The sequence below is a fragment of the Cinclus cinclus genome, chromosome 6 (assembly GCF_963662255.1).
Source record: "Cinclus cinclus chromosome 6, bCinCin1.1, whole genome shotgun sequence".
Lineage (NCBI taxonomy): Eukaryota > Metazoa > Chordata > Aves > Passeriformes > Cinclidae > Cinclus > Cinclus cinclus.
The window spans coordinates 17,386,449-17,402,019 of NC_085051.1; the positions used below are offsets into that span (position 1 = coordinate 17,386,449).

Consider the following 15,571-nt stretch of genomic DNA (forward strand, 5'->3'; position numbering starts at 1 on the left):
GCACCTCCATCAGCAGCACCTCCAAGACCTCTGTCTCCACAGGAGCCAGCTCACCAAGCAGCACAGAAGCCCCTCTGGAAACAACCTCTCCAAATCCCAGCTCTCCAGCTGCCCCCAGCAGCCCGCTCAGCACCCGGCTGCCAGCCACTGCCACCACTTCCACAGGCTCCTCCACAGCAGCTCCCAGCACCAGCCCCAGGCCTACACCTACAGCCCTGAGGCCCAAGCCCTCTTCCCCAACAACCAGTGCTGCAAAGGAGTCTCCAGTAACGGTGTCCTCTGCACCCACCACAGCCAAAACCAGCACGCTGCCATCTCCTGCTTCTTCCCCCTCCTCAACTGTGTCCTCAACCTGGCTCAGCTCCTCACAGCCCGGTATGGCTCTCTCTTACCAATCGAGATACTTCCCTCTGCTCTCTCATTTCCCTTCTTAGTCTCCAGTTGCACAGGCTGCTTGCACACTTGTTTGAGTTTTTGCTCCCCATTCCCCCTTCTTTCTGCTTTGGAACACTGATATGGCCTTACTTTGTTATGGCTCTCAGGCACTGGTCTGTCCCAAGTAGCCTGAACTGCCAGTCTCAGAGGGGACTGTCCGTAAGCTCTGCCTATTCCTGGAAGGGACGCATGCATCTCCACACAGGGGTCTCTTCCAGGAACAGGTACTTTGATCTTGTGTGTTGGAAGGCACTGTGTCCACTTCCTCCCTTTTTAAGACAGAGACGAGACAGCTTAAGACAGGACCCACAGCGTGAGTGTTCCCCTTTTCCCGGGAATACTCAGTGCTGCAAAGCCCTGCCATTCTTGCTTATATCCTAAATTCTGAGGCCTCTGATGCCCTCCATTTCCTGCTTTTTCTGCTCTCATCCTTAAAAACTCTGTGCTTTAGTTCCAGCAGCCTTCACCCATGAACAGTCAACTGTGACCACGCACAAGACCAGCACAGGCACCTCCATCAGCAGCACCTCCAAGACCTCTGTCTCCACAGGAGCCAGCTCACCAAGCAGCACAGAAGCCCCTCTGGAAACAACCTCTCCAAATCCCAGCTCTCCAGCTGCCCCCAGCAGCCCGCTCAGCACCCGGCTGCCAGCCACTGCCACCACTTCCACAGGCTCCTCCACAGCAGCTCCCAGCACCAGCCCCAGGCCTACACCTACAGCCCTGAGGCCCAAGCCCTCTTCCCCAACAACCAGTGCTGCAAAGGAGTCTCCAGTAACGGTGTCCTCTGCACCCACCACAGCCAAAACCAGCACGCTGCCATCTCCTGCTTCTTCCCCCTCCTCAACTGTGTCCTCAACCTGGCTCAGCTCCTCACAGCCCGGTATGGCTCCATCGTACCCCTTCTGGTGTTTCTCTGTGGTCTCCCTTTCCCTTCTTTGTTTCTAGTAGAGCAGGTTGTTTTAGGTTTTGCAATCCATTCCCAGGTTGTTTTGCATCAGCACGGTGCTATGGCCATCCTTCAGTATGGCCCTGGAAAATGGTCTCTCCCATGTAGCCTGGCATTCCAGTGTCGGAGGGGCAGTCCAAGTCCCTACACACTTCCCATTCCTTGGAAGGACATGAACATTCAGAAAGGGCCATGTTCCATAAGAGGAAGAGAGATTTTGCCCCTAGGAAGGCCCCCTGTCCATTTCTTCCCATTTAAGGGGCAAGTGAGCAGCAGCTCATGGACAGGACACATTCCAGGTCCTCCCTCAAACTTGAGAATGCTCACTGCAGCAGTACAGGACTTCTGGTTCTCCCTATGCTCGCAGTCTGTTCCTTTGACTAGTCTTCTTTGGATTCCCCTTCTGTCCTTACACACAACTGACCTGTGCTTCCCTCATGACAGCCTTCACCCATGAACAATCAGCTGTGCCACACACGGGTCCACCTGTGACCACGCACAAGACCAGCACAGGCACCTCCATCAGCAGCACCTCCAAGACCTCTGTCTCCACAGGAGCCAGCTCACCAAGCAGCACAGAAGCCCCTCTGGAAACAACCTCTCCAAATCCCAGCTCTCCAGCTGCCCCCAGCAGCCCGCTCAGCACCCGGCTGCCAGCCACTGCCACCACTTCCACAGGCTCCTCCACAGCAGCTCCCAGCACCAGCCCCAGGCCTACACCTACAGCCCTGAGGCCCAAGCCCTCTTCCCCAACAACCAGTGCTGCAAAGGAGTCTCCAGTAACGGTGTCCTCTGCACCCACCACAGCCAAAACCAGCACGCTGCCATCTCCTGCCTCTTCCCCCTCCTCAACTGTGTCCTCAACCTGGCTCAGCTCCTCACAGCCCGGTATGGCTCTCTCTTACCAATCGAGATACTTCCCTCTGCTCTCTCATTTCCCTTCTTAGTCTCCAGTTGCACAGGCTGCTTGCACACTTGTTTGAGTTTTTGCTCCCCATTCCCCCTTCTTTCTGCTTTGGAACACTGATATGGCCTTACTTTGTTATGGCTCTCAGGCACTGGTCTGTCCCAAGTAGCCTGAACTGCCAGTCTCAGAGGGGACTGTCCGTAAGCTCTGCCTGTTCCTGGAAGGGACGCATGCATCTCCACACAGGGGTCTCTTCCAGGAACAGGTACTTTGATCTTGTGTGTTGGAAGGCACTGTGTCCACTTCCTCCCTTTTTAAGACAGAGACGAGACAGCTTAAGACAGGACCCACAGCGTGAGTGTTCCCCTTTTCCCGGGAATACTCAGTGCTGCAAAGCCCTGCCATTCTTGCTTATATCCTAAATTCTGAGGCCTCTGATGCCCTCCATTTCCTGCTTTTTCTGCTCTCATCCTTAAAAACTCTGTGCTTTAGTTCCAGCAGCCTTCACCCATGAACAGTCAACTGTGACCACGCACAAGACCAGCACAGGCACCTCCATCAGCAGCACCTCCAAGACCTCTGTCTCCACAGGAGCCAGCTCACCAAGCAGCACAGAAGCCCCTCTGGAAACAACCTCTCCAAATCCCAGCTCTCCAGCTGCCCCCAGCAGCCCGCTCAGCACCCGGCTGCCAGCCACTGCCACCACTTCCACAGGCTCCTCCACAGCAGCTCCCAGCACCAGCCCCAGGCCTACACCTACAACCCTGAGGCCCAAGCCCTCTTCCCCAACAACCAGTGCTGCAAAGGAGTCTCCAGTAACGGTGTCCTCTGCACCCACCACAGCCAAAACCAGCACGCTGCCATCTCCTGCTTCTTCCCCCTCCTCAACTGTGTCCTCAACCTGGCTCAGCTCCTCACAGCCCGGTATGGCTCCATCGTACCCCTTCTGGTGTTTCTCTGTGGTCTCCCTTTCCCTTCTTTGTTTCTAGTAGAGCAGGTTGTTTTAGGTTTTGCAATCCATTCCCAGGTTGTTTTGCATCAGCACGGTGCTATGGCCATCCTTCAGTATGGCCCTGGAAAATGGTCTCTCCCATGTAGCCTGGCATTCCAGTGTCGGAGGGGCAGTCCAAGTCCCTACACACTTCCCATTCCTTGGAAGGACATGAACATTCAGAAAGGGCCATGTTCCATAAGAGGAAGAGAGATTTTGCCCCTAGGAAGGCCCCCTGTCCATTTCTTCCCATTTAAGGGGCAAGTGAGCAGCAGCTCATGGACAGGACACATTCCAGGTCCTCCCTCAAACTTGAGAATGCTCACTGCAGCAGTACAGGACTTCTGGTTCTCCCTATGCTCGCAGTCTGTTCCTTTGACTAGTCTTCTTTGGATTCCCCTTCTGTCCTTACACACAACTGACCTGTGCTTCCCTCATGACAGCCTTCACCCATGAACAATCAGCTGTGCCACACACGGGTCCACCTGTGACCACGCACAAGACCAGCACAGGCACCTCCATCAGCAGCACCTCCAAGACCTCTGTCTCCACTGAAGTGCCTCCAGAAATCTCTGTAAATCCCAGCTCTCCAGCTGCCCCCAGCAGCCCTCTTAGCACCTGGTTGCCAGCCACTGCCACCTCGCCGTTTTCTTCTGCTTTGGCCCCAACCATGAGCACAGTATCTTTGCCTACATCCCTGAGTACTGCCACATTTAGGCGTGCTGAAGGCACCACACATTCTTACTTCCAAAATACTACATCCACTCCATATGGCAAAATATCTTCATTAGCTGTCCCTACCAGTATCTCTGCCCAGTCCAGGCCAATGTTGATCCCCACTGTTTTATCTACAACCATTACCTTTGCTCCCCACGTTATCACTACGGCTTCTACAGAGTCTGTTGAAAGGAGTTCCCTGCGAACAACGACACTGACCACTGCTCACACGTCGTCATCTCCTCCTCTCACCTCTGGACTTTCAACATCCCTGTCCTCTGTTGTGCCATCAACAGTGCCACATGGTAATGTATCTCCATATCATTTTCTTTATCATGGATTTACTTTTAATTCCTTTTTCTCTTTTTTTTATGAGTGTAATAAGTTTTCTTTACAAGTCCTTTGGTTATGATTCTGTTTGTACCCATTGGCTCTATCTTTTCTTTTTGCCTTTCTGTAGTATATTTTAGGAAGCTATTGCCTGATCATATTTCATACAGGTTCCCTGCAATTCAATATTTTAAGCATTAAGAAGTGTGAGTTAAAGAATCTGACGGGATGCACTCTAGGAGAGCCACAGAACTTTTATTCTGTCATCTTAAAAAGCAGTGTAAGAAACTTCTTGTTGGAACAGGCTGTCCCCTCATTACCCTGCGGCCTTCCTGTTAGCTCTCGTATGCTCTGCACACTTGGGCATACAGATACAGCATCTTAGTCTATTGCCCACTGACTAGATGTCTTATTTTCCAGTAAGAAAATCCCGACATACTACAGCATTAACAGAGCCTCCCCAGCAATAATGTTCAATAATCTAGAACCCTCTCTCAGCAGGGAACTCAAGTGTGCTTAAAAGACCATGGTGCAGGATCAGGTGTGAGCAGTGCATGAACTGACTTCATAGTGTTCAACATCTTTGTTCTCCTTAACATAAACTTCAAACACTATCTGTGAACTCCTTGGAAAACCTGTGTTTTCAGTCAGCTTTCTGCTTCATAAAGTGCTTAGTGCAGTGCTTCAAGCCAGGAGAAAGCTGATGCACTGATGCACAGAATTGTTACCTAACATGTGGCATTAAACATTCTCTGTAGTAAGGCAAGTTGTAAACTTCTGGCTACCCATAAATATATCCCTAAAATTAGTAAATTAAGTAATTTTCAAATAAGTCAATTCTGTGAACCAGAAATAATTCTACCAGAATAAGCCAACCGGTTGTTCTCTTTGCATCTTTGCCTTCTCAGCAGAGAATTAGTTTTTCCATGCTGGAATGAATGTGTACTATATTCTTAACAGGATTTTTTTGCTCATTTCTAATTCCAACACCTTCTGTTTTCTTAAAAAATCAAGTTTCCTTTAAAAATTATTTTCTTTTATTGTCTTCCAGGGTAAACCTCTCCTGCAACTTTAGTGCCCAGTTTTAAACCTTCTCTTGCTGTGTAAATCACTTGTGACTTGTTAATTATCTCATGGAATAAGAATAGTTTTCCATGAAACCAAATATGGAGGCTTTTGGCATCTAACCAAGGTCACTCAAGAAGACCAAGACAAATTATAGAAGAATGTTCTGTTTTTTTTTTTTTTTTTACATTTGACAGAGCCTTGTAGAGAAGTTGAATATAAAGAAGAAATAACTTACAAAGGCTGTTCCACAAATTTCACTTTGAGCCGATGTGAAGGATCATGTCCATCTTCAACAAAGTAAGGATAACTGAGGCTGTGTAGTACTAAAGTTGTTTTCCTTATTCAGTCATCTGTAAGTAGGGATATTTATGAATTACTGTGCCTTTATAATCCGGGGAGGAAAATATGGTTAGAATCCACCCAGCAATATACAATGTTGCTGTATAAACCAGTTAACAGCAACAATAAGGTCATTTATTACACAGGAATTTACATGTAATTAAGGAAGGTCATCTCACTTCCGTAAGTTTTTGTTGTTTTGTTTTTTAAAAAAGCCAGACAGTAGTGCTGCAGGTTTGGAGGGCTTCTCTGTTGTTTTGATGGTTGGGGTTTTGGTTTTGTTTGCTTTTTAAAGACTGAAAAAACAGTTTAGACTACAAATACCTATATCAAATAGCTAGGACAGTAAAATAAGAAGTTTCATATAAGGTAAGTAATGCCACTTCAGCTGTCTTATAACATGCCCTTAATAGTATAATTCGGGTGTATTTTATAATTAGAAGGGTACTATCTGAGCCTGTGCAGTTCTGCTGCCCATTAGGAGAATTTGACAGGAAATCAAGGCTTCAAATACAACTAAATAGTGCAGCAGTATTAGAGTTCAGTTATTGGAGGGGAAAAAAAGTTACATTCCCAACAATCCAAGCCAACACAATATTAAAGAATGGGAAGCAATGAAGGGTTTTGTTCTTGCAGGAACTAATTTAAATTAATCCTGATGCTAAAAATTGTCTCCTTCAAAGCACATTCAGGTGTCCCCCAGCATTTTGAAAACTGAGTGACTGACCTTGTATCCTGAAAATAGACAAAAGGGCTGGAAACCTGGAGGAAGAATTTTTAGAGTTAAGGTTTGTCTCAATTGCTAAGAAAGTTGTGGTTAAAACCCAGTTTTAACTGAAACCAAGAAAACTTTTTTCCAGTTCCAAATAGGTTTTTCCAAAATTTTTTTCCCCTTAACTCTCTTTTTCCCATACCCGAGTTCTGGCCTGTTATTGATAGAGTTTCCCACTGACAAGGAGGAAGGCAGAACCAAGGCCAGGGAGGCTGAACACAGTCAGGAACCAACAGCGTAAAAGCTGCAGTACTTTAAGGACAGACTCAAATCTTCACCTGCCTATTCAAGCTCTCACTTCACCTACCTGTGCGCTCTGTTACTGTGAACTCTAATTATATGCAAGTCTTGTACCTTGTTAGATGACCTCACACCCAGAACTGGCATCATACAGCCATCACCTCAGACTCCAGCACTAACTGTTCCGAGGGAGAAAGGGGTTCTCCTTCCCCTGTGATCTGCAAATGGAACACACATAATTCAGCATCTGCGAGAGACATTTTGTAAACTCTCAAGTGGTCTAGTGCGCAGCTTTAACAAATTTAATCCCTAGTTACTTTACAAATATTCAGAAGGCCAAAAAGAGAGCAGGAGAATCAAATTCTATTAGTTTTCCAGTGAGGTCTGAGGCCTAACAGATGATGAGATCATAGAATCACACACTATCCCAAGCTGGAAAGGACTCACAAGGATCAGAGTCCATCCTATTCTAAAATGGAAGGCAGCAGCTCAGCACACCAGTTTCTGCATCTTGAGAACTTAAAATGGAGTCATTTCCCACATTGTAGTCCTGCAGTTTACAGAACCATTCAGCTGAGGGCCGTGCTCTTTCCTCTAAACCTCCCACCATAGGAAAGAGGTTCATTTAGGGTATGAGCCTAAAATGCTGTAAACAAATGCCAGCTGATTCTCCCTCCCTTCCACACAGGCTGGATGTTGAGAAGATGACCATCAGCACAGCATGTGGCTGCTGTAGGCCACTTGAACTTCTTAAGAAGCAATTCCAACTACCCTGCCAAGACCCAGATAACCCTGGAAGGAAGCTCACCACAGAAATAATTGTATTTAGTGGCTGTGTGTGTAACTTTGACAGTTGCACACAGTAGTCAGACCTGGTGGCTGCAGAAGCCGTTTTTTGTAATTAAACCCTGATCACAAGTTAATCCTCTCACAGTTCATTGCTGGGTTCTCTTGTACTGATTACACAGGACAGCCTTGCTGTCAGGCTGCCTGAGCAGCTGCCTGGACTGCCAGTGGAGTTACCAGATCAATTATTCCTGGTCAGGAGCAGGGTGGGGTACAGAGGCGGAAAGAAAGATCAGGCATGGAAATAAAGAACAGGCTCGGGGAGGGACAACAAATTGTTTGGCCTTGCTCAGGGTGATTTATTTAACCAGAGGCTAAAACCTGGCCCACGCACTGGGCAGTAACAAAAATTCAATGTTCAAATAAAGTAAAAGGAACTGAATTTGCTACCTTCTTTCTCCTTGACCAATTATTTTAACTGAAATATAGTCCATCAGATTCACTACAGTAAACTTGGACCTGGGGAAGAGGCCACTACTTCAGTGGGAGAAGTGATCTGTTCCTTGCCTTTGAAGGTGGACAGAACACATGTGTTCATCATTCACAGATGACAGGGTTGGAAAGCAAGGTGCTACATGACCCAAAAGTGAACACTGAGGTTTCCACAAGCACCCTTAGTGTCGTGGGACATTTTGAGAAACATAACTAACACACGGAGCAGCTTTGGGAAAAAGCAGGAAGCTGAGAGCATTTCTCTGCAAGAAATCAAAGCCCACAGGCATCTAACAGGATACAAAGTGGTTCACTCACAAGCAATTCCTACTTGCTGCCACACTAGACCATCTTTAGTTTTACTGCAAGTCATTTAAGAAAAAGCTGTATGATTTCACAAAAGCTCAGAGTGCCTTTTCTTCCCTTCTAGCAAGTTAAAAGAAGAATCTGAAACATACATTTAAAGCTTAAATGAGGTTATTTGGCAGTTTAGATTACTACTCTTCTACAGTGCCATCAACCATGCATGCAATACAGGCGTGTGCTGCTTAGCTTCAACCCTACCCCTCTATTGGAGCAGTTTACTGCAGCAACTCCTGCTCATGTACTTACTGTTGTTAAACACTCTACGGAGAAAGATCTTACATCTGAGGCTTTTTAAAGATACAGTATTTATAACTTGTAACCAAACAAGAACAAACTCAATGGGGGAGCAGAAATCTGTAGACCAGGTAAGACTCCATTGAACAAACCCACCAGTACTTCTCATTAAAGAATCACAGGAATTGTTCCACAACAACCATTCCAGAAGAATATTTTTATACCTTCATGCCCCCCAGACAAAAAAAGGACAGTTTCATCACTGTTCTAATCATTTATTTAATCTTAATATGTTCTTCTGATGAATATAGTCTAATATATAGTCTTCTATATGAAAATTCTCCACTTAATTTGACAGAACTTTGTTTTATACAAATAAGACAATCACCATAAATGTTACATACTGGAGTGTAGGTCAAGAATGAACATATGCTACCTGTTTTGCTATTCAGTTATTTTCACATGTCAATGCCTGAAAATACTGCACTTAAAAACAATAACACTGTTTACTGCAGAAATTACTTTGTCTGCTTGACAGGATACATCACTGGTAAGTTAACCATCATTCACAAAAAAAAAATAAAATCAAGTGTTTGTCTTTAATTTGTTCACTGTTCTGCTCATGGCTTCATTGAGCTGACATTTAATACAAAGAGTGAACAGTCATAAGCTTAACACAGTCACCACTGAAAAGACACTTTCCCTACCCCCCCCTCCTTCCCACATTTTAATGCACATTTTAGCACAGCTTGAACCAAAGCAAAGTGAAATAAAGTAGTGCAGTGTCTCAAGGTGTCCTTTAATGAGGGCACAGAATATTTTTTCAGGGGGACAGATATACAACAGGATTTGGAAAATACAAAAGAGAACCTCCTCCTCTTGTCTTTGCTAAGACTCCCTTTAGTTCAGCACATCAGATTTTAACAGAGCAGCCAAGAGCATGGTTAACCTAACTAATAATGAGACACAGAACATCGAGAGGCCAAAACAAAAGGTATTCCATCAGTATTTGCCAACTGCCCAACCTGACTGCAGGAACTGCCCACCAAGATTTTCAATGACAACATTTATGATTGAAGAGTCTTAAGTAAGAAGAATTTGAAAGGCCTTAAAGGGGCCAATTGTTCAAGAGAACTTTTGCAGTAAGACCAGGCCTTTAGCCCAGTTTTCAGCCTTAGTATCCATAGTTACCATTTCTGGAAAAAAAAAACATATCCCCCAAAATCCACATATCACAGCCAAACCTTTGTTCCTCATTTTTCACTTTTACTCAAGTATGATCAGGAGCCTTCAGCCAAACCAAGTGATAATCTCCCAGTTCCGTGATTTAAGGTCAAAGCACTGACGTCAAAAAGCAAGGCACACTCAATCATGGAGAATCCTGTCCCCTGCTGAGCACTGGGCAGCATGACAGCAGCCTCATTTAAATGTATTCTCAGTGTCACCACCATGACTCAACACCTTCATTTCCTGGGCACACTTGTCTGTATATGTTGTGCAGGCTTCCTTTCAATGATCATGAGGGAATCTTGACCTGGGGTTCCCTTCTCCTGTCAGCTGAAGCTGATTTTGTTCATCATGATCTGCAGCTCTTGCTGACACCAGCCCATGGTTTCTAACTGGGCTACCTCACCTGCTTTGGTTTACCAGCCCCTGTTGCACCTCAAGGCTTGAATAGTGTGAGCCAAAATTTCAGTCCACTGACTTCTGCAGAGAGGCTGCAAAGAGTTTGATGTTAAACAAGGTACAAAGACTTTGGCTGTAAAAACCACTAGAAAAACTGAGCATTTTGGGGTCTTCTACTTTCAGTTTCAACAGAAGTTTTCTACACCATATTGGGCATTTTACCACTGACAGGAAGGAAACTGCTTAGACACCAGTTATTCAACCTCTTGAGTCTGAACATTAAAGTACACTGGGGAAAAGATACTGATTAAAATTACATTTTCACCTAAGAGTGCATGCCTTACAGCCCTTCAAGGGCCCATTTCTTCCCACTTCTTTTATATAATACTAGTTTCTGCAGTTAATTGTATCACATCATTAGGACTATTACTTGTGAAGTCAGATGGCAAACAGAAAAAACACAGAACAGAATATTTAACTTCACTGAGAAACAACAAACAAGTATATACTCATTCACCCCCTACCAGAGAAGCTCACCTCATTAATGGAGATAAGCAGAAGGATTAAGAGTAGCTTTTGTGTTCAATCCAAAGATCGGAAAACATTAAGGTGTAAAATATTGCAAGATTAATACTTTTAAGACTCTGGTCCTGTGGCATTTTTCAAATGCAAAGATTGGTGACACAACATAAATGTTCACTTTAATCAGATTCAAACATATCTTCAAATCTGCCCTTCCATCCAGTAGACAACTTGTAGCAGTGTTCAACTTTACAAAGTTTTGACTCTACATCAGCACGGGGATTAACCTTCCTGAGCAGCAGTACATTGGTTTCCTTCAGCTCAGAGCAGAGGAAGTATCTCTCAAAGGTACTGAAGCAGAAGGTTTTTGAGCTATTTTCAGCTGAAATCTTTGATTGCCACAACTAAAACATTTCCCTTCAACAAGTTTAAAAGCCTGGCCTCTGCAAAAAAAAAAAAACAAAAAAACAAACAAACAAACAAAAAAAAAAAAAAAAAAACCACGGAGCAAAAGACAACCCTCCCACCCTTTGTGTAACACACTAAAAGCCATTTCTAATGGAAAAAGTCACTTCCCTGTACTGTACATTTTATAGTCTTAATTTCAAACAAGGGTCAAGTCTTATTAAGGCAGGGAGCTGGTATTGGTTAACATTGCAGTACTCAGACAGTGATGTACAAGACATTTATTTGCAGTATGATGACAGTGATGTAAGTGGAAAAACCAAAACTGACATGGTTAATATTAAAACTGTTCTGACAGCAATTCACATAATCTCTGAGATACAGCTTCTTTACTTGTTCGTAGTGTGAGCCTATACATCTGAAAAAGAACATAAAATAATACTTTTTAAAGGTTTGGCATTAAAGGAATGCACATTCAACAGTGAAAACTAAGTTACCTCTTGCTTTGTAAGCTTTGGTAGAAAAAAGATGTCAAAAACACTCAGAGGCAGTGAGCCACTGAGCAACACAGCTTTTTCAAACCACTGGGTGAACCAACCCTCTTCTTCAAACCCTTGTTGAGAATTACTGTTACTCGAGTATTTTTTGGCTTTAAAAAATGTTGTCCAGAATATCTGTTTAAGAGGAGAAAATGCTGTGGAAAAGCCTAAAGAACCTGTACAACCACTTCTTCAGGGAACAGAAGATAAAACCACCCAAATCTTATTTTTAATCCTTAGTTAATTTTGATAACACCTCTGTCAATAAAGTTTCAGTGAAAATACTCTTAACACTGTACTCACTTGCTTATGCTTTCTCTTGTAGCCAATTAATTTAAAACAGCAAAAGGAAGCATGCTTAATCTGGTCCTAAGTGCACAAGACAGTCTGGACTATTACAACGATCTCTTCCAAGAGGAAAGAAGTGCTCTGAAAAAGCAGCTTACCCAGCTGGGCCAGCTGCTACCATTTAAGTTCTTGTTGGAGCCTGCAGTCATAGACAGCTATTGCAACAGTGATTTTTAAATATCTTAAGGAGTTTCAGATACATAGAGATATTTAGTGTAAATGAGAACTTTTGTCTAAGATGGAGATAGTTACACAGATACCTGTGCCTGGAGGTTGGGTTCAAGGCGCAGCAAGCATCCAATCTGAGTGGTTTTTGTGTGTATGATACCAGCACCAACAAAGTTAGCAGGATTGGGATCTACCTCCTCAAGCAGGGCTGACCCAAATCCAATAATCTGCGAAAGAAACCCAGATTTACATGCGGGGAGAAGAGGACACAAATAGCAAGTATACCTTAACAGCCACCATCAAATAGCAAAACAAGGAGGAAACTAATTTTGAAGTCTTCAAGACAAATTCATTACTACAAATTTTTGAAGGCTGACCCTGATAAATGAGCTGTTCTATAAATAAGGCTCTTTTTAAAAGCAACTGAGAAGCAAGTTAAGATTTAACGTCAGTCTCCCCTCCTTTTTATATAGCCATTCCTGTCTTACACAGTCACTTCTGTTTTGCCTAAGGCAGCCAAAAAGTCACTTCCCTTTTCTGCCCAGTACCTCGAGTATAAATTAAGGCTTGAACTATCTTCCAGTTCAGTTTTAAGCAGTGAATTGTTGCTTTCTTAAACAGCTTCAAGTCTCCAGCTGCTACTGAAGACTGCATCTCATTCAAAGTACAGCTAGAAACTATCCATTCAAATCAGCACTGCCATGATCTATCACATAGCCTAGACTCACACTTTCACTGGATGATCCAGCTGCCATATAAACAAAAACGCATAAAGTTGCTTATAACACATGCTAATTTGGGCTGGGATAGAGTTAATTTTCTTCTTAGCAGCTGATTTAGGGCTGTGTTTTGGATTTCTGCTGGAAACAGTTTGTAACACAACGATGTTTTAGTTACCACTGAGCAGGGGTTACACAGAGCCAAGGTCTTTTCTGCTCTTCACCCCATCAGTGAGGTAAAGCTGGGGATGCACAAGAAGCTGGGACAGTACACAGCCAGGACAACTGAACAATGGGATATCCCATACTGTAAGATGTCCTGGCTCAGCATATAAGGCTGGGAAAAGAAAGAATGGGAGGATGTTCACAGCGATGTTGTTTTGCATTCCCAAGTAACTTACACCTGATGGAGCCCTGCTGCCCTGGGGATGGCCAAACACCACCCTGCCACTGGGAAGCACTGAACTAATTCTTTGCTTTGCTTGTGTGCTTGGCTTTTCCTTTACCTACTGAACTCTCTTAACCTCAACCTACAGGTTCTCTCACTTTTACCCTTCTCATTCTCTGTTCCATCCCACTGGGGGAGAGTGAGCAAATGGCTGTGTGGTGCTTAGTTGCCAGCTGTGGTTAAAAACGTGACCTGCCACTTGCCTGCACATGATGAATTAAAAAATACCACTCACCTTTGCTTTCGTGATCTCTGCATCCATTGGGTGCTTTGCTTTAAAGATATTCTGTACTTCCTGTTTTGGACTGCAAGACAAAGCAAGATAAATACATTATGAACAGCATTTCCAATAGCAATTAAGTCTACTGGGAGAACTCATGGCTTACAGGATTGAGTATGGGATGAGGCACTGCACCAGCTACATTCATTCAGAATATACCTTGCTCTTCCCTTGCCCACCACAAGAGCCCAAGTACAAAAGTCTTACTTGCTCAGCTGCTTCCAACGCTGAAAAAAGTCTTGAGAAGACATCTCCGTTGGCTGGAAAAATTTATTCAGAGTGATGGGTAATTTTACGGAAAGATTTTGAAATGTTCCGCCGTACCTGCAGATGGAAGAGAAAAACCACAGTGCATGTGGCAACCTCAGCACTGTCTCAGCAGAAATCAACCAAGCAGTTGAGGAACTGCTTATGATTCAAGTCCATCAACTGCACATGACATTTCTAATATACAGTTTCAACCTACTGTTAAATACATTTATTTTCTCTGCTTAGATGGCACAGAATGAATGGTCAGAACTGCTAATAAGGTTCTCTCAGTTTTAGCACAGCTTTATCCTTCTAGATAGCACACTAAGGGGTGAAAATATATTTCTGTGAAAATATACCAATAAAAACCAGTTTAGACCAGAACTCAGGATTTTATAAAGCTGAGCTGACACTAAGTGGACAGAATAAGATTCTATTTCTGGTTTCATACACTTCCAGGCCAAGTTATTTACAGAAATGTTCTTGGTTTCCAGAAGGGAGAAGTTACTGCGTATATTCCTGTCGAGATTTCTAAAGCAAACAGGAAGACTGCTGTTTTATATAGATAGCAGAGACAGAAGTCATGAAGACATTTTATCAGTAGCTACTTCTTGATAGTCTGGTTTGGCTGGGGTTTTCAACCACACTGTTCCAAGTAGATTCTCCCTAGCACCTTAAAGCTTAATTAGATCAATTTTTCAAGCTGTCTACCCAAGAGAGCTTTGCATGTCCATATTTTGCATTTCAGTCACAGGGCCATGCCAAATTTAACATCTTTCATCTAATTAATTCACTAACATTTGAATCCTTTGTTTTACCTGAACTGAATGTTCAGGATTGGAGCTTCCATAAAGTCTGACACACATTCGATGTTCACAACCTGCTGAACCTGTGCACCTCCATCCACTGTGGGGTCAACAGGTTTTGTCTGAAGATTCAGGCGTAGAAAAGTAGTTAAGGAAACAGATCAATGAACTGATAACTTAAAAAATGCACATCTTCCAACAAGCTGTATGAGGAATTAGCATCATGTTTTCACTCATTCTCTGTGTGCTGCTGAATGTTTAAAGCTGTTTCTGTACAAGAAAAGAGTGTGTGGGGTGTTATTTTTTTGTTTATTGGGTTTTTTTCATATTGACACATCTACAAGCAATAACTCTGAAAATTCTGAGTTAATTGCACAGCCTTAAAGAAAGATGCCCTTAAAAAGGTGTGAAGGCTCGGAGACCTCACAATAAAAGCAACAGGACTACTTTGAACATGACAGAGATGCCTTGAGTCAAACAAGCCTGATTATTTAATCTCCCAGAAATGCTAAATTTGCAATACCAAGCATTAAGGACCAGCCCTTAATTAAGAGCTTATTTTAAAGTACCATTATCTTGGCATACATGTGTTCCATTTCCATGTCAAGTTTTAGGCTATCTGCTAATGCAGTACTTGAAGGACACATTTCTACCTCTGCTACTTCAGGTCAGTGGCAAAAGTTACAGTTCCAGTACATATTTACTCAGCTTGATTTCTTGTTATTTCAGAAATAAAATTTGTGTTTATAACCAGGGCTTTAAGGAAAGAATTTTTCATCCCTGCTCAAGACTACTTCTTTCCACAAGAACATTCGAGAGCTATCAGCAAGTTTCT

The 15,571-nt window shown here is 43.6% G+C and overlaps 2 protein-coding genes across 6 annotated transcripts in view; one reads left to right on the forward strand and one right to left on the reverse strand.

Annotated features, from left to right (window-relative positions):
* The window catches only part of MUC6 (mucin 6, oligomeric mucus/gel-forming), a 41,895-nt gene extending 34,281 nt beyond the window's left edge, over positions 1-7,614 (forward strand). Inside the window, exons 37-42 of the mRNA XM_062495357.1 lie at positions 1,821-2,272; positions 2,790-3,215; positions 3,286-3,288; positions 3,726-4,304; positions 5,592-5,694; positions 7,437-7,614. Coding sequence (XP_062351341.1) covers positions 1,821-2,272; positions 2,790-3,215; positions 3,286-3,288; positions 3,726-4,304; positions 5,592-5,694; positions 7,437-7,614 — 1,741 coding nt within the window. The remainder of the gene's footprint in view (positions 1-1,820; positions 2,273-2,789; positions 3,216-3,285; positions 3,289-3,725; positions 4,305-5,591; positions 5,695-7,436) is intronic.
* A 1,592-nt stretch (positions 7,615-9,206) lies between these two features.
* AP2A2 (adaptor related protein complex 2 subunit alpha 2) overlaps positions 9,207-15,571 on the reverse strand; it is a 44,348-nt gene continuing 37,983 nt past the window's right edge. For all 5 annotated transcript variants that reach the window (XM_062495346.1, XM_062495343.1, XM_062495344.1 and 2 more), the window contains 5 exons: positions 14,749-14,872; positions 13,889-14,005; positions 13,637-13,706; positions 12,327-12,461; positions 9,207-11,597 (listed from right to left, as the gene is read on the reverse strand). In XM_062495346.1, the coding sequence (XP_062351330.1) occupies positions 11,520-11,597; positions 12,327-12,461; positions 13,637-13,706; positions 13,889-14,005; positions 14,749-14,872 (524 nt within the window). In that variant the 3' untranslated portion in view covers positions 9,207-11,519. The remainder of the gene's footprint in view (positions 11,598-12,326; positions 12,462-13,636; positions 13,707-13,888; positions 14,006-14,748; positions 14,873-15,571) is intronic.